We start from the raw sequence: 18,907 nt of genomic DNA, 5'->3' as shown, positions 1-18,907 counted from the left end.
ACCCATGCATCTGTGAAGCGTAGAAAATCCTTGCACTCAGGAGATTAAGCTCCTGACACCTTTGCTGATTAATAATCATGGAAAGAATAAGATCAGAAGCAAAATAAATGATCATTTAATAGAGAAACTCACAAAACAGCCCTTTAACTTACATATTCCATCATGTTATTCGTTTCACATTTCCTTTTGCTCAGTCTCCAGTGCAAGCACAGCTAGACAAGTAGGAGAGTAAAAGAAGAAAAATGAGCTCTATTTTATTGCAGCACACAGACTAACCCATTTGTTCACCTTTCATATTTTTAGTTCAACAAAAGCATCTGTTTCCATACTGTGCAATTCAGACCCCAACATTACGAAGCTGCTCCCTGTGGTACTCACCTTGTGGTATAACCTATTGTTTTCCCATTCTAATAACTTCTCAATCGATCTTCGTGTCTGGAAGACAAATGAGGAAAAAGTTTACTCTTGACTGGTTTCAGAAAAACTTTGTTTTGCAGCTGCTTTTTGTGTGAAAAGGGGAGAAGTACATGACAGTGACTGAGTATAGGATGTATAGGAGTATCACTATCAATGTTCTAGCATGAACTAGAAACCTGAACTGAAACAGTACTTTTTAAATAAACATACACTTTACATGCATATGTATTTTTTTAACTGTTTCAAATTTAGTAGCCTCTGATTTTAAAGTATCAAAGTCTAAAAAATTAGTTATCTACTAAATGTATAAATTTAAGTTCCCACTTCTTTCAAATAAGCTTTTGCAATATTTAAATAGTAACAAAAAGTCCTTAATACTTTAAAACAAAGGTAATTTAAATATTAACTAACAAAATGCAAAAGGCCTTTAGGGTAATCTAAAAAACGAAATAACTGAACATTTATAAAGAAAAAAAACACTGAATTATAAAAATCAAACTAATTATAACATCATACTTTAAAATAATGTCTACATTTAAAAAACAGTATATTAATTATTCCAGATAGAGTTTCTAAACAAAGCTAAAATTTTGTTCGAACCAACCTAAAAGTAGCGTCTGGTAGTCAAACCAAATTCTTAATCCAATAGTACTGTTTAAACAATCAACTGAGAAATTTACTTCACTCGATTGTTGCAATATATATATATATGCAGCAGGAAATGTTTCTTGCTTGGAAAGATGAATAAAGGAGAGGATAATTCATGATGCCAGGTGTTAGGATGAGACCAACACAGCTGCAGGTGCAAAAGTGATAGTATTGCCACAAGGATCAACTGCAACTTGGTGCAGCTGCAGTTTTCTTGAGAGGGAAGGAAAAAGCATTTATTGCTATTAATATGGTACAACTGTAAATAAGAACAAATAATCAAATATGAAATGCCTGTCAAACAAGGATGAACTAGGTGAAAGGATCAGCTGATTTTCAAGTTTAATGTTACATAGTAGAAGGTTAATATTTAAAATTCTACTGCAATCTAGTTCTAATATTAACTTTTGGCAGACTGAACATGCTAAAGACATACCAAAGTCACGTAAGTGCCAATTATAATTCATAGCTACCAACGAATTACCACTACTGTCTTAAATTTTCCAAGCTTAGGCCATAAAAATCAGAAAATCAACTACCTTTCTGGGTGATAATACGCCAATGACTAATTTATTACATTACTTTTTTTGAATAGTCTTTTTGGCAAGAATTTTAAAGAAAAAAAGTGCCCTTGTTAACAATGATCAGCAGACCTCACTTGTTTCTTTGTAAAGATAGCCTTTTAGAGGCAGCTCTCCTTTTAAATGAAAATAGGGCAGCAGTTATGGTCACACTTTTTGTTAATTTAGTTGCCAGTCAGCCCCAAATCAAAAGAAAATAAGGCTGCAGAGTGTAATTAACATTCAGTTCAGTCGTTTTGTCCCTTGTCTAGCCCCCAAGCTTTGTTAAAATTGCCATCTGAATGCTGAAGGCTGTAGGGAAATCGATTTGATTCTAATCGCACCATGAAAAGAACATGATCTAACTGCTTTCAGCCCTCCGTAAATCTGTACTAGGTCTTTAGCACAATGCAACTTCCAATTTAAAAAGCACTGAATGTCTCGTCAATGACTTTGTGAAGAAAAAAGAACAAGGAGCAGACATAAAAATTCCAATAGTTGTTTAAGCATTAAAGTTCATTTGCATCACAGCGAACCTGAAAAGGGCTGACCTCTCAAACCGCCTCTCAGGTCTATGAAGTTGTAGCCTTGACAAGCTCACATTGACAGAGCTCATTGACTCTGAAAGGCTACTCTATCAATGGTGAAAAATGGCAATAGGTTCTACTATGAGCAGGCATCTGCCTGCCCACCCGCTGCTAAACCAATGGTAAAACCGATTCAAAACCTGAATCTACCTTGTAATCTTCCTTTCTAGGACCTTTTAATAATAGATTAAGATTACTATACAATTTGAGGTTTTACTTTTACTGACGGTTTAAAGGTGGGAGGTGTTGAAAGAAACAGAGTAAGGAGAGAGAACTAGCTTTCCAAGTCCATTGTTTCATATTAACATATAAAAATGGAACCCAAAAGCTCAATGCTACATTTTGCAAATATTTATTACTCAAAGAACATAATACGGTTACCACCATCATCATTGCATCAGAAATTTAAAACCAAGAAAATCTACATTATGAAAATGGATCTCATTATGATGCATATATATATACATATACATATACATATACAAACACAATTTAAAACTTTAAAATATTTACTTTAAATAACTTACATTAACTACCAGTATTTGAATAAAAAGTAATTACATAATTACGAAGTATGAACCTCAAATTCCAAAATACTTATGTAGGAATTCTGAATTTATTCTTTGCCTCTAATTAGGAGTTTGACGATAGGGTTTGTTATAGTAATTGTGTCTTACAATATTTAAGAATTGTAAACCAAACAAACCCTGCTATGCTACATTCTGAATAAGCATCTAAATATACAATATTTCTACATACTTGACAGTCTGAAGTAAAAGCTGTGAATTAGCACCATCTAATCTTGCTATAAGACTTCTTTCCTGCTTGACAGGTGAAAAAAAAGGCACTTGCACGTGCAGCTTAATTAATCATTGCACTTGACATCTCAATGATTTACAGTGAGGAGCAGGTGAGAACATACAAAACCAGAAAGAACCCTTGATTTGAGTGGAACATTTCTTGCACACTAAGGTGACAAGTATGTAGATTCTAGCAGAGATTTAAAAAAAAAAGAAGGAAAGAAAAGAAACTGTGCCACAAATTATTTGTTAGTAGCAACAAAAGCTCAAATTAAATGGAAAAAAAAAGCTGTAACTACTGAGAATGTTTAACACTCTGCAATTATTTTTAGTTAACAAAATCAAAATATATTTTCAAGATTAAATACAATACCAATTTGACAGATTGTGAAAAAATATGACACTTAAGCATTTATAAAAGTGATTTCAAAGCTTTTAAATTTCAATGAAGAGAAAACACATTATAATCATAGTCATTTAGAAATAAAAGTTAAGAGTTTATGTCCACAGGGCTATCAGAGAACTATTTCTAATTTCAACATTGCCAAACTCTATAGTAGCTGACAAGCAAACCTAATCATATAAAAAAAATCTGTTCTGGAATTTAAAATGTTTATATTGACCTCCAAGTTTCAAAATAACTTAAAGCAAATTAAACCATCAGAAAAAAAATATGTATAGATCTGCCAACATAAAATACCAATAAAGCATTATCTTTCTAGGCCAGCTTTTAAAAATAAGTCATCTTAATTTTCTTTAAAGAATTTAGTGCTTGTGAAAAGCACCGAATTGATAGTCCTGGGAACTAAGAATCTTCTATTTAGCTGAAAGAACAGGGGAAAGGGCAGTGCAGCGTTCAGTCCAAGCTTCCCTACAGTGGGCCTTAATCCTTTTCAGTGCTCACACCCTGGGGGTGAGAGGACAGGTTAGTGGTTTTTTTACCAAGGAATCCTCGGTCCTTCTGCTTAAGATGATCAACAAAAAATTTAATTTTATGATGGCTTCTTTAATTAAAAGCACCAGGGCCACCAACTTACACCAAGTAAGCAAAACAACTTTTTGTGAGCATGTCATTTCACTAACCTGGAAGAGGAGTTTCAAGCATCTGGATTCCCACCCATCTCCCTTGACAGTTCACTTTGAAGGCCCCCCCTTTTAAAAAAACAACACATATTTCTTCATTTCAACACTTTGGCGATTTTATTTTCCTCACTGTTGAACTAGTTCCAATACAGTCTCTTATAATAACAAGAGATTTAAATTTAAATAATCATTTCAATTAATGAAGACATTAAATAGCTTTAAATTGAGTAATAAGCAGTAGTACCACAAGGAGAAACATTTTGGCTTCTACTCTTATTGTGCTTTGTCCCCTTGAAATGTTTGATAGAACTGTGGGAATAAACCAAAACATGAAAACTCCAAGAGAAGTCAAAGGATGTGAACAATTCACAAAACAGCTAAATTAATCAACAATGTGAAATATGACATATAAAGTAAGCTTACAATAATAAAATAGATATGAAACACTGAGAAAACCTAAATTACTGAAATACAAAACTAGAATTTCCTAAAAATTTAAATTTGATTTTAAAATATGTTCACAATTTTTCTTAACTACCATAACTTTTTTCCAATAGATAAATTATGTGCCACTAGTCATAAATAAAGTCTTTCAAGGCAGCAAGGAACCATTTAGAAAATTTTGAATGTATTACTCCTACAGTGTTAACACTATTACTTAATAGTATATCTTTATTACCAATTATTAATTTATTCAGAATTCATTAAAAGGGTTTTTTTCAAACTTTTACAATCATTACAACCATTTATAAAAGTTCACTACTTAAACCTATAATTAAAATATATCTGAATTGGATTTATTCATAACATCACAGAATGTCAAAGCAAAATTTCAAATGTTCAATTTCTTATTTAAAACAAATTTGAATTTTAAACTTCTAAAAGTATAATGCATTAAGCTTTAACTAAAATAATATTTGAATGTATTCATAATCTTATTTTTAACTTTCAAATGGAATTATATATATATTTAGACATCTCTGCAAACTGAAATTGCTAAAATTGTGAAACAATAATATTTTTAGTTATAAGTTATTAGAAGGAAACCATATTGTGATTTGGAATTAATTATTTTAACTTTGGAAAACTTAAGAGAAAATTACTTTATTTCTGTTTGTTCTGGATTAATATTAAATCTTATATTCCAATGATGTGCAGAAAGTTAAATGTCTTAGCTCAATATTATGACGTATGAAAAACCTGCATTACCAACCAGATAACAAGAATATGTATGAATTCCTCAAAGGAATTTTTAACCAAATTCCCTTCCTCTATAAAAAAGCTCCATTTAAAAATTGTAAGTGAACACTGAATTTCAAATAATCCAGATATACTAAAACATCCACTAAGTACCATTAGAATAATGTTTTTAGTAATGTTTGTTAAAAAATAGTATTGTTGGGGCTGGGGATGTAGCTCAGGGGTACAGCCCTTGTTGAGCTTGCTGGAAGCCCTGAGTTCCACCCCCACAACTGCAAAAAAAGAAGAAAAAGTATCACTGTTAGATAGAGATAAGCTAAACAACTGTTAAAGTTTGTGTATCAAAACTTGTGTACCAAAAATATCCTCAACAGTGATCTTAAGTAATGTATGATTAAACCGAATTTCATCAAGAGTTTATGAGCTAGGCTAGAGAGTGGTTCATACGTTCAAGATTATACTATTTTATAAATGATGAAAGCTAAAAGACTCTTTCTCCAGAAAAAGAGGAACGTATGCACAAATATAAAATGCTGCACAAAGTTTCAAAGGAGACACTAAACTCAAGTAATATTTGAGATAATATTAAGAAAAACAAATCAAATTTCAATTGAAAGCAGAAAATTTGAAGAACTATGCATAAGACAAATGAATTTCACTAAAATAAAAAGTACTAGTATTAGGGAGTTTCTGAAAGACTAAATATAATTACAAAAGGATGAATCAGGACCAATGGGTAGTAAAATGTCTTTAAAAAAAATCAACTGTTAATTGATTAAAACAGACAACTGGAGAAACAAGAATGGATAAATGGATTAGGAATCAACATTTGTGGATCCTGACATTGTGGTCTGACCCATGCTAGGTATCTTCCTTTTGTTACCTTATTTATTAACCTGCACAACAAAACCTATAAAGGAGCTTGCATTACTTTCATTTTACATATGAAAACTAAGCCTTAGGTCAAGTAACTTTAAAGCTACATTAGGAAATAGTGGAGCTAGGATTTGAAACTAAGATAATATGGTCTACAACCTCATGCTTTTTCCATGGTTATATTATGGAGCTATGACTTTGTAAAAAATTTGTCAAATATAACAGATGATCTTGAGATAAATAATATATCTATGGAATACAAGTTATATAAGTCACCAACCAAATTATTACTTTGAATAACTTACTTATCCTAGAATTATGATTAATATATACAAGAAAACAGAGGATAAAGATGGATGGAAAAAAATAGAGAATTTCAAAAGGGAAGTGAAATCTATAAAACACGAAATGGACACCCTAGAATTAGAAAGAATAATATTCGATAGTAAAAATCTCACTGGTTAACAACAGACTGGTGACAGAAGATAGGCAAATCTTCCTATAAACTACCACAACAATACTATATATTCTAAACATTCCGAGAACTGCAAGTCAGTCAGCTTTGGGAAAGACACATTTTCTAAGGATTCTAACACATCATTAAAGTCCCATTGCCACCTCTGCACATTTAAGGCTCAAACTTACACTTTTATCAGTATTCTCGTTATAATGAGACTTTAGCAACATTTTTATTCTAATTAAAAACAAATTATCAGTGCTATTCACACTAATGACCTCAATTTATGTAAGAACCAGTTTTCTACCTTTCAAGGCCAGAACATTTTTTTTTTTTTTTTTAGTATTTTGGAGAGAAAAGTGAAATCTTTATTTTATTTTTTATGGGGTGCTGAGGATCATTGAATGCAGTGCCTCACATGTACAAGGCCAAGTGCTCTTCTAGAGCTAGCCCCAGCCCTCAAGGTCACAACATTTTAAAAAATGAAATAGCAATAAACATATTCTTAAATAAAAATAATTTAAGAAATCTTTTACAAGACCACTTTTGCAAACTGACTGAAATAAGATTTTGAAAAGATTAAGACTATTTCTTTATTGCATTTTATAATAGGGGGATAGCAAGGAAAAGGCAAAAACAACAACAACAAAAACCTAACACATAGTGTTAGATAAAAGAAAACCCTATTCTTCTTTCCATCTTTCCAACTTTGCATGTTTCAAAAATGAATGTAACATCAGTGAAAAAGAGCTATATCAGAAAACATGAGCACCTATTTGCTAGGGAGTGGTAATCTAATAAAAAAATTTTCAAAGACAGGTCCGTTCATTTTCATTTATTTTTATAAGAACTAAACAGGCTGAAAGCACACACAAGTAAGTGATGTTGTTGTTTTATAACAACTCTTAGGTGCCCATTTGTAACTCTGTATAAAATCTTATTAAAATGTACTTTTATCCCATATCCTACCTGCTTAACAGTCTCTTTCCTTCATTGGTTGTATCTTCAATAAATGCACAAAACAGGAAAAAAAAGGGCTGGGGATATAGTTCAGTTGTTAAAGCGCTTGCCTTGCATGCACAAGGCCCTGGGTTCTATCCCGAGCACCAATAAAAACAAACAAACAAAATAGAAAAAATTATAATGATAAAGCTGATGAAAAACTAAACAGCATTGCAAAGTGACAAAACAATGCTTACATAGTGTTGCTATTTATCAACTAGATAAACTTCAGTAAATTATAACCTATTATTATGGACATGAATTTTCTAACTTAAGAAATCTTTCAAAGCTCTAAATGTCTCTACTTTGTAAAGTGAGAAACCTCAGACAAGTTTCTTGATTTCTGAGTCTTAAAATAGGAATAATATGAATGTCTCTACTCCTGAAATTTTGGGAAGTATATAATACAAATAAATTGATTAACTCAATGCCTGGTATACAGAAACTACTTAATGATTAATAGATGCTACCATGATATTTACCACATAGGATTACTGTGAAAATTAAAAGAGAATATATATATTTTCTGCCTTGCAAGTATACAATAATTATTCTCCTCTTCATTTGCTTCTTAAAGTCTATTATTCCACTCTATGTCAATACAGATTTTACATTTTATACCAACATATTTCAAGTTATACAAATATCAGGAATTTAGTGATTTGGAGTAACTGGTATTATAAACCAAGCACTACATCTTAAATTACATTACATGTAAATGTGTAAGATCTTTAAAATTATGTGATAGGCTTTCTTAAATGTAAAACTAAGATATTTCTAATTTAAATATACAAACTTACAAGTCAAATTTGTCTTTCCAGGTTTACTTGATGGAAATTTTTGCAAACTGTATTTTAAATTGCTAAATCTATTACTTTACATTAAAGTAGTATTAAGTTTTCCACTACCACAAAGATCAGGTGTTTCAGAAACCTCATAAAAGCATGTCAAAGCCAAAAAAGAAGAGCAATGAAGATAAAGATCATCAAAGCAAATGAAAGCCCTTATAAATGTGTTATAGTTACTAAAATAAAGCAAACTGGATAGCATTCTTTTTAAAAAAGTTAACACTACATCTTCAATCAATAACAGTACATTACTAGAATATACTTCATTCATTATGCCTTATTCACTAGAAACTTTTCAGTAGTCCTACTTCATTAAAATTTCAATAATAATCTTTCAAATTTGTTTTGCTTTGTTTCATTTGCAATATATTAGAGGCATTTTTCTTTATCTAATTCTTACTCTGAATGTTCAATGCCTTTCTCATGGATGATTCAGAATTACCGACTACAAATGCCTAAATCCCAAATATAGAGGAAATCAGCTTGAAAGTTCTCAATAATTTTCAGTATCATCAGTATAACTGCATATATTTCGAATTCCTCCCATATACAAATACGCTTAGTTTTCTGCTTAGTTTCTCCTGGTTCACTTTCCCTTGAACTTCTTTAAGATTTTCAAGGCTACATGCTGCTTCAAAATAAAAAATAAATCCCCACTCTTTGCCTCTTCCATTTAATATTCTGTTTGTTCTTCCGTCTAATTTCTTAAAGTTATTTTATTCTTGGTACTGGGACTGAACCCTGGATCTCACACGGGCAAGGTAAGTGCTCTGCCACTGAACTACCTGCCCAGCCCTCCTCTACTGTTTAGATTCTCAACTCCTAATATACCCTAACCAGAGTAACTTACGATTACTGGGTAACCAAATCCGAGATTGAGAAAAGGTACTCAGAAGTAGTCCTAAGTATACTAGAACTTTAAGTAAAGAAAACAGTTAAAGTCTATTACTACTATTTATTGTACACACACACACACACACACACACACACACACACACACAAACACTTTAAAAGTGAAAACAAGGTTAAATTGGTATATAAACAGTCTAAAACTTTTGAGTTCTTCACTGAGAAAAGATAAGGACTAAAAGCACATATAAACAAACTCTATAAAGTCAGGATATAATAAATACATATATGCAAAATCTTAAGAAAAATGATAGTTACTTAGAATAGAATACACATCAAAACAATAAAAGCAAAATTCTCTAACACAGCAGAGTAAAATTCTGAAAAATGTTTCTTCATAGAATGAGCCAGGCCAGGCACAGTGGTACACACCTGTAATCCTACCAAGGCAGGAGGCTCACAAGTTCCAGGTCATCCTCAGCAACTTTGCAAGGCCCTAACCAACTTAGACTCTTTCAAAATAAAAAATAAAAATGGCTGGAGATATAGCTTCATAGGTTCAAGCCCCAACATCAAAAAAAAAAAAAAAAAAAAAAAAAAATTGAGACAGGCTGAAAGCACACACAAGTAAGTGACTTTCACTAACTTGGATACAAATTTTCTAAGCTATAACAGTATGAATTGGGCACAGTCAAGAAGCAAAGTATAAACAAAACTAAGCTTTTGCAAAGTAAATGTCACAAAATCTATTTAATAAAGCTAAAGCATTTTATTTATTTGTAAGCTTCGCTTAAAAAGACATGCTGAAATACTGAGGTTTACTGTTTTATTGTCTTCTAAGTACTAATTACAACTTTAAATTATTTTGTTATTTATTTTATTGCTTTTGTCTATCTTGTAAGTCCACAATAGGAACTACATAACAGCATCCAAAACAGTACCAAGCCCACAGTGTTATTTCAGGAATATTCACTGAATTAATGAATAAACACAATCCAAGAGGCTAGAGTTGTATCTCAGTGGTAGAGTGCTTGCCTAACATGGGTAACACCCTGGGTTTAATCCTCAGCACTGTAGGGGTGGGGGAGTGGTGAAGGGGACCCAAGAGAATAGTATACTGGCAGAATAAAGAAATGGTAACCAGGGCTGGGGCTATAGCTCAGAGGTGGAGCACTTGCCTAGCACATGTGAGGTACTGGGTTCAATCCTCAGCACCACATAAAAATAAATAAATAAAGGTATTGTGTCCATCTATAACTAAAAAATATATTAAAAAAGAAAAAAAATGGTAACCAGCTCACCAATTTTATAGAACAAATTTCTTCCTTCCTTCCTTCGTGGTACTGAGGACTGAACCCAGGGCCTTGCACATGCAAGGCAAGCACTCTACCACTAAGTCACATCCCCTGTTCTTAAATGATTATATGAACTTAACCTCGGTAAGCTATTACTCAAAAAAAAGAAGGAATAAAATGAGGAAAATGGAAATAAATAACTGGGGGGAAAAAGAAATAATAAAATGAAAGAATTAAATCTAGCCACATCAATAATCACAAGAAATATAAATGGTCCAAAATCCCTAATAAAAAGGTAGCAATTATCAGGCTGAATTAAAAAAAAAGACCCAACATTGCTGGATGTGGTGTTACATGCCTATTATCCCACTACTTGAACGGCTGAGGTAAGAGAATCTTTTAAGATTAGGCCAGCCTAGGCAACTTAGCAAGACCCAATCTAAAATAAAAAAGGGCTGGTAGAGTGGTTGCCAAGCATAGGAAGGACCCTGGGTTCAAATCCCAGTACTGGGAGAAAAAAACAAAAAATAACCCAACACTATCTATACAAAATGAACTTCAAATAAAAGGCACAAATAAACTAATAAAGGGGAGAAAAAGAAACACCATAAAACATTAATGAAAGCAAAGTTGGGATGAGTCTACATTAATATTTATGAAAATTTCAGAGAAAAATAAAGGTCAGTTCATAATGATAAAGCAGTCAAACCATGAAGTAGACAGAAAAATTCTGAAAAATTAGGAAACAAATTACACAATGTCAAAATACATAAAGGATAAACTGGAAAATAAATAGAAAAACCCATAGTTATAGTTAAGAGATTTTAATACCCCTTCTCAGTAACTAACTGATAAAACTAATGGAGAAAAAAAATCAATAAAAATACCAACTTACTCAAAAATCTAAGAATGAAACCACTATTTAATCCAGCTATCTTGCTCTTCAGTATATTCAAAGGATTTTAAATCAGCATGCTACAATGACACAGTCACATCAATGTTTATAGCAACTCAATTCACAATAGCTTAGCTAGAGCTAGGGCCAAACTAGATGCCCTTCAACAGATAAAGGGATAAAGAAAATGTGCTATATATACACAATTAGTAATTAAGGAGAACAACTTAATGACATTTGCCAGTGAATGAATAAATCTGGAGACTATCATGCTAAATGAAATGAGCCAGTCCCAAAAAGTCAAAAGTCCAAGTGTTTTCACTGATATGTGGAAGTTAATCACAATAAGGGGGTTGGGGGTGGAGAACAGATACTCACTAGATTAGACAAATGGGAATGAAGGGAAGGAGGGATAATTTTCCCATGTAAATATATGAATACACCATAGTGGATTCCTCTATTGTGTACATCTACAAGAATGGAATCTTAATTAGAATAGGTTGTATTCCATGCTTGTATAATTATATCAGAATGAACTGTCATGTATAACTAAAAAGGAACAATAAAAAAATAAACCAATTTGATTTAACTGACATTTATTAAAAACTTCAACCAATAAAACTCACACATTCTTTTTAAATGTATATGGATCATTTTTCAAGACAGTTATCACTAATAAGTCTCAATAAATTTAAAAGGATTCAAAACATACAAAATAGATTATTTAACCATAATTAAAATCAGTAACAGAAATATCTCTAGAAATTTCCCCAAATATTGGGAAATTAAATAAAATACTTCTAAGTAATTCATTGCTCAAAGAACAAATCAAAAGGAAAATACAAAGTAGAATGAATTAAATGCATATTAAAACACAACATATTAAAATTTATGTAATACTACTAATGCAGTACTAAGGAAGGACATTTATAGCACTAAATATACTAGGGGAATAAAAGGTCTCATCAAGGTCCCTTATTTCTACCTTAAGAAACTAGAAAATGAAGTACAAACCATACCCAAAATAAGAAGAAAGGAAATAATAAAAGTCAAAGTAAAACCAATAAAATATAAACATGAAATGAAAAGAAACAACCAGCAAAATCAAAAGGTGGAGGAGATCAATAAACTTAATAAACCTCTATTGAACTGGTCAGAGAAGAAAAAGAAAGAAATTAACAATTTCAGGAATGTGAAAGAAGACATGACAAGATAATTAGAAGAATGATTAATAATTATGACTATGTCTATAATTCAACACTACAAACTCCTCGAACAATACAAACTATAAAGTTTCACTATGATAAAATAATAACCTGAAAAGTCCCGTATCAATTAAAGAAACTGAACTTAATGGAAAAACAAAAAAACAAAAAACTTCCAAAAAGAACATTCCAAGCCCAGATGGTTTCACTAGTGAATTCTTCCAAATGTAAAAAAATTAATAATAATATATATTCTGCAAACTCATCTAGAAAGACTTCTTTCCTAAAGAAAGAACATATCTCAGCCCTTTTTTGAGGCCCTCATTAACCTCTTCCCAAAGATATTTCAAAAGCAAACTACAGAAAAGTATCCTCCATGAACACACATGTAAAAAAAAACTTCTAAAAACTTTTAGCCTATCAGGTTCAACAAAAACATAAAAAGCAAAATTATACATGACTAATTGGGATTCTTTCCAGGAATGCAAGATTGGTTTAATATCCAAAAATTTAATGTAATCCAGCATATTTCTAAACCAAAAACTACACAACCATCCCTTAAGATGCAGAAAACCACTGGACAAACTCATATATTCTTGACATCCTATTCTTAACCTCTGTTACTGATTTAAAACAAAACAGGGAAAAAAAAAAACACTCCCAGGGAAAAATCCAAATGTTTCAGCAAACATACAACATAAAACTTGCTCTAGCTGATAAAGGACATCTACAAAACACTTAAAATTAATATGATACTTAAAGACGAAGATCTGAATGTATTCCCCCTAAGGTCAGGAACAAGGCAAAGGTATCTTCTCATTACTTCTAATCAACATTTTTCTTAAGATTCTAGCCAGTGTAGTGAGACAAGAAAAGCAACAAAAAAGCATACAGATTAGAAAAAAATAATACTGACTTCCACCTCAAGAAAAAAGAATAATAAATTAAGTCCAAACAAGGAGAAAAATTATAAAAATGAGAATAAAAGTCAATGGAAGTATAAAAAAAAAAAAATAGAGAAAATCAGGAATAAAGCAAGGAGTCCACCCTACTACTCCCATTCAACACTTTAATGGAAGTCATACCCTGCAGAAAAGAAAAAAAAAAAGTATACAGATTGGAAACTAAGAAATAAAATTGTCTCAATTCTCAGACAACATGGTTATTTATGTAGAAAATCCCATAGAATCTTCAAAAAAAATGCTTGGAATTTCATGAGTTTTTAAAAAATTTATTTAGTTATAGATGAACACATACTTTTATTTTATTTATTTATTTTTATGTGGTGCTGAGGATGGAACCCAGTGCTTCACATGTGCTAGGCAAGTGCTCTACCACTGAGCTACAACCCCAGCCCCTAAAAAGTGAATTTTAAAAAACAGTATCACTTACAAACACAAAGAAATTCTTACATGTAAAGCTAACAAAATATGAGTATGATCTACATGCTATGCAAAAACTATAAAACACTAATGAAAAAGAATCAAAGACTAAAGAATGGAGAGGTATATCACATTCATGGTCTGGAAGACTTAAGATGTCAATGCTACTGAAATTGATGTATAAACTGAACGCAATCCCAAAATTCAAGTTGTTTGTAGATATTAACAAACTGCAAAGAAAGTCTAAGACATTCCAATAAACAAAATAATCTTGGGAAAAAATATGGAAGATTCACTTCAACCGATTTCAAGAATTACTACAAAGTAACAATAATAAGACTGTGATATTAAGGTCAAGATAGACACAGACATGAACACAACAAATACAGAAATAGACCTACACAAATTATGACAAACATGTATTTTTGACAATACCCATGAAAATGAAATGGAGAAAAAAGTCTTTTCAACAATGGTGCTGAAAAACCTGTGGCATTTTATACAAAAAAATAAATAAATAAACTTTGATCTATTCTTCATACCTATGCAAAAACTGACTCAAAGTGGATCACAAACCTAAAGTAAAATGGAGACGAGATCACTGGAGGAAAATCTTCGTGACCTTGCTTAACTCATAAATATGATACTAAAAGCAGAATTCATTTTTTTACAAGTAATAAACTGAACTTCATCAAAATCAGAAACATTTGCTCTGCCAAAAACATTAAGAGATTTTTTCTTTTTTTAAAGATAAGATGTGGCCTAGAAAAATATATTTGAACATAATCCGATAAAGGACTTGCATTCAGGTCACATCAAAAACCCTCAAAAATCAATAAGAAATAATAATTTTTAAAATTGAAATAACTAAAACTTCAGTTATTTCAATGAAAACTTTGTTTTTAGCTTGTTTTTATGGTGCTGGTGATGAACCCAGCACCATAAAATTTATCTTGAATACTAGGTAAAAGTACTTTTTTTTTATTTCATTTTTTAAATTATTTATTTATTTATTTGCAGTACCTGGCATTGTATCCAGGAGCACTCTACCACTAATTATGTCCCTAGCCCTTGCTGATGCTAGACTCAAACTTGCAGTCCTTCTGCCTCAGCCCCCAGAATCACTGGGATTATGAGCATGCACTATTGCACCTGGCTCTTAATATGCAGTACCTAGAAAGAATTCTGGAAGTCTATGAAAGTAGGTAATATAAAAAATTCATCTTCATTTTTAACCTCTACCTAAAATGTACCATATTTCCTTAAACTGTAAATATATATAAACAGGATTTGTGGCTTTACCACTCACAGAAACCAGTCTTCCTATTGTATCATGTTATCATGGATCAGTTACTATTTTCTTTTGTATGCATTATGAAAAAACAATTTTCAAAAATAGACCTAAGATAGTTTTAAAAAAGTCAATTTAGAAGATCTAATAATAACAGGACAGATTAAAAACAAGGTCTCTGGAAAAAGTCATAAAAACAGGGCACTAAGGTGGGGATGAGTTTCAAAGGCAAGGTGGAAATTAATTTATCCAAATTGGTCACTAACGTCAGGAAAATGAAAACACTGAACTAAATAAAAGTGTGCCTGGTTCTGATTTGTACTAGAGTCTAAGCCTAGTCATAAATTTATTATTATTATTCTTTTGGTAGTAGGGATTTAATCCAGGGGTGCTTTACCATTGAGCTACATCCCCAGTCCCTTTTTAAATTTTGAGACAATGTCTCACTAAGTTGCTTAGGGCCTCACTAAATTGCTGAGGCTGGATTCAAACTTGCCATCCTTCTATCTCAGCCTCCTGAGTCACTGGGATTATAGGCATGCACCACCGTGCCCAGCTATATCATAAATTTAAGCATCATATATTTAGAAACCATATATTTGTAGCGTTTTAGTATTTTGGTAATTACTCTGCTCCCATCTTACAAAGTTCCTGTTTTCTTTTTCTTTCTTTCCTTTTCTTTCTTTTTTTTTTTTTTTTTTGCATACTGGGGAGGGAACTCACCTGTACTCTAGCACTGAGCTATATCCCTCAGTCATATGTATTTTTTATTTTGAGACAGGTTCTCACTAAGTTGCCTAGGTTGTCCTCCAATTTCCAATCCTCCTGCCTCAGTGTCCCAAGCAGCTGGAATTACAGGCATGTAGCACTGTACCTAGCTCAAAATTTCTTTCTCCAGGGCCTCTAATACCCTGCATATATTCATGAAGTATCACTATCTCCATGGTTATAAAACAGTTTACACCCAAGACAGGGAAATGCACAGCTTTTTTTTTTAAAAGCAACAGTTGCATTTCTTTATGCTCACTAGATAGTAGTGTGTGTATAGATACAGATATGCAAGTGCTCTACCACTGAGCTACATCCTCAGCCCTCCATATAAAATTAAATGCATCAAATCAATGTTCCATCTAGTCATACATATATATAAAGAGATCTTACACTAAATACTATAGGGCTAAAGAAAATGTACTTTCTGAAACTACAGATAGAACTAGCCTAACAAAACACATCTAAGTTATGTCTCAAAAAGAAATTTAACAAATGTATCTCAAAAAAGATTTTAAGTTGATAATATGTGAGGAAGTGTAAAATGTTTACTTTTGTCTTCTAAATACACTATATACACATTATGATATCTTGCATCGGTCATTTAAAAGGTGAAAAACACAGGATTCCAAACCAAAAACAAAAAAGCTGGACCTTCAAGGTTTCTATAGTAATAAAGCCCTGCTTCTTTGGGTTAAATGACAGCAATTACCAACCAAGTGAGATACAGCAGTTATTTAAACAATGTAAATGTTTAAAATGGTAGAGGGGAGTGAGGGGATCAAAATTAAAAGGGCAGCAATTCAACTATGGATCAAACCACCAAAGACAAAAAAAAAAGTTTTTTTCTACAGTCTAAAGATAATCTAGTGAGAACCTATGAAAAAGAGAAATATTCTCAGAGATAAGTAAATATTATAAATATAAAAGAAAATATTACAAGTCATTTTCTTATAAAGGCATTATTATTTCCTTCCCATCAATAAAATGTACTAGTTAAAAAAAATTGAGATATACCTCCTATTTTAAAACAGAAATCAAGAACCAAATAGAATTTTCTTTTTCCATATTTCCTTACCATTATTTGGTGACAAAATGAAATGTGTAAATACAAAACAATTTAATTTCAAAGGAACACTTTCATTTTCACGTGCATATACCATTTAAAAAGTTTAACAAAAACATATAGTATATCCAATCTTTACTAATTTGCCACATATCCACCAACCTCTTAGGAATCTTTTATTATAAGTTGTTAAAATTTTGAGTTTTATATTATTTTTTCTGATTGTATAGTTATTATGTGCTCATTACAGAACTCTTATAATACATAAAAAGAAAAAGAATTCCCCATAATCTTACCAACTAGAAATAACCATTAACCATTTTATTTCTTCTGTGAGTACTATAGTACTTAGTACAAATGTTACTAATCTATACTTTTTGACCACTTCTTTTCAGTTGTTCAGCTAAGAGCTTTACAAACACTACTTATTGTTATAATAATCCTATTCAAGTAGTAGGTGAATATTACCAGTACAATTGTATCAACTAGGGTTCAGAGGTTAGGAAATATGCCCATAGTCACAGAGATAAGTGGCAGAGCTGAACCTAGCATCCTGATCACTATACTGTATCATCATTAATGTATATATAGATACTATATTCTTCTCTTTGTTCCTAAGTAATTTCCTATATCGAAAAAATTATAATATTAGATGGCTATTCAATATCATTTGGATATATAATAATTCATTTAACCTCTCCATCAGATCAGATTATTTCTGTATAATATTCATAATAGTGTGATTCATTAAATACAAAAAATAAAACTTATGGCTGGGGATGTAGCTCCCTGGTAGAGTACTTGCCTAGAAAGCATGAGGCTCTGGGTTCAATCTCCAGTACCACCACAAAAATAGAAAATGAAAATGAGGTACATGCAAGACTTATTTAAGTACTCTAAATGTACACTTAAGTATATAATTCAACTTACTCTTTTACTGAGGCATATAACTGGCCACATACTGCAACCTAATGTGCAGCAGCAACAAAGGCAGCCACAAAGAAGCCAACGTACATTAACAGGAAGGTTCTTCTTCAGACAACTGTTAACTCTGTTGATGCTGGCTTTAAATTCTTCAGGAGCTACCTAAAGAAAGAGTTTAAGAAATAACAACATTGAAAAATTAACAAACATGTCTCACACATTTTTTTCTAATTTTCTAGGAAAAAATTTTAATTTTGAGACATATAAAGAGGAGACAAATAATTGAGCCACTCACTTTTCCAGTTAATGATGAAGGGAATTCTGATTCAAATTTGTTGCTCAGTCCAAATCTATTTTTTTTTAAAAAAAGAAGAAAATGTTATTATATATCACTGTTGTAAAAAAAAAAAAATTTAAACATTTAGACTAGCTCCATGGTAGGGGCTTGTAATCCCAGAATCTTGGAAGGCTGAGGCAGGAAGATCACAAGTTTTTTGTGGTACTGTGAACTGAACTCAGCCTGATAATTAAGTGAAACTGTCTCAAAGTAAAAATAAAAAGGGCTGGTGGCAGGGCAGGGGAGGGGGTGGGGGGAGGGGAGCCTAGCTTAGTGATACAGTACCCTGAGTTCAATCCCTAGTACCACAAAAATAAATAAACATTTAACTTGAAGTTCAGAAAGATCAGTAGAATGCAAATTTATATACAGAAGTTTGAGACATAATGAAAGTATGAGAAACAAAAGCTTCACAAT

At 31.6% G+C, this 18,907-nt stretch overlaps 1 protein-coding gene across 2 annotated transcripts in view; it reads right to left on the bottom strand.

Annotated features, from left to right (window-relative positions):
- The window catches only part of CHIC2 (cysteine rich hydrophobic domain 2), a 39,909-nt gene that overhangs the window by 4,964 nt on the left and 16,038 nt on the right, over positions 1 to 18,907 (bottom strand). The window contains exons 2-5 of one of the 2 annotated variants that reach the window (XM_079153502.1): positions 18,449 to 18,503; positions 18,244 to 18,315; positions 379 to 435; positions 153 to 212 (exon numbers count right to left, since the gene is read on the bottom strand). In XM_079153502.1, the coding sequence (XP_079009628.1) occupies positions 153 to 212; positions 379 to 435; positions 18,244 to 18,315; positions 18,449 to 18,503 (244 nt within the window). Of the gene's footprint in view, positions 1 to 152; positions 213 to 378; positions 436 to 18,159; positions 18,316 to 18,448; positions 18,504 to 18,907 lie in introns of both variants that reach the window. The other variant, XM_079153501.1, reaches the window with a different exon arrangement.

Source organism: Sciurus vulgaris, assembly GCF_902686455.1.
Source record: "Sciurus vulgaris genome assembly, chromosome: 9".
In the NCBI taxonomy this organism is placed as follows: Eukaryota; Metazoa; Chordata; class Mammalia; order Rodentia; family Sciuridae; genus Sciurus; species Sciurus vulgaris.
Note: the sequence above shows the minus strand (reverse complement) of the source record. Positions and strands in the feature narration are given on the sequence as shown.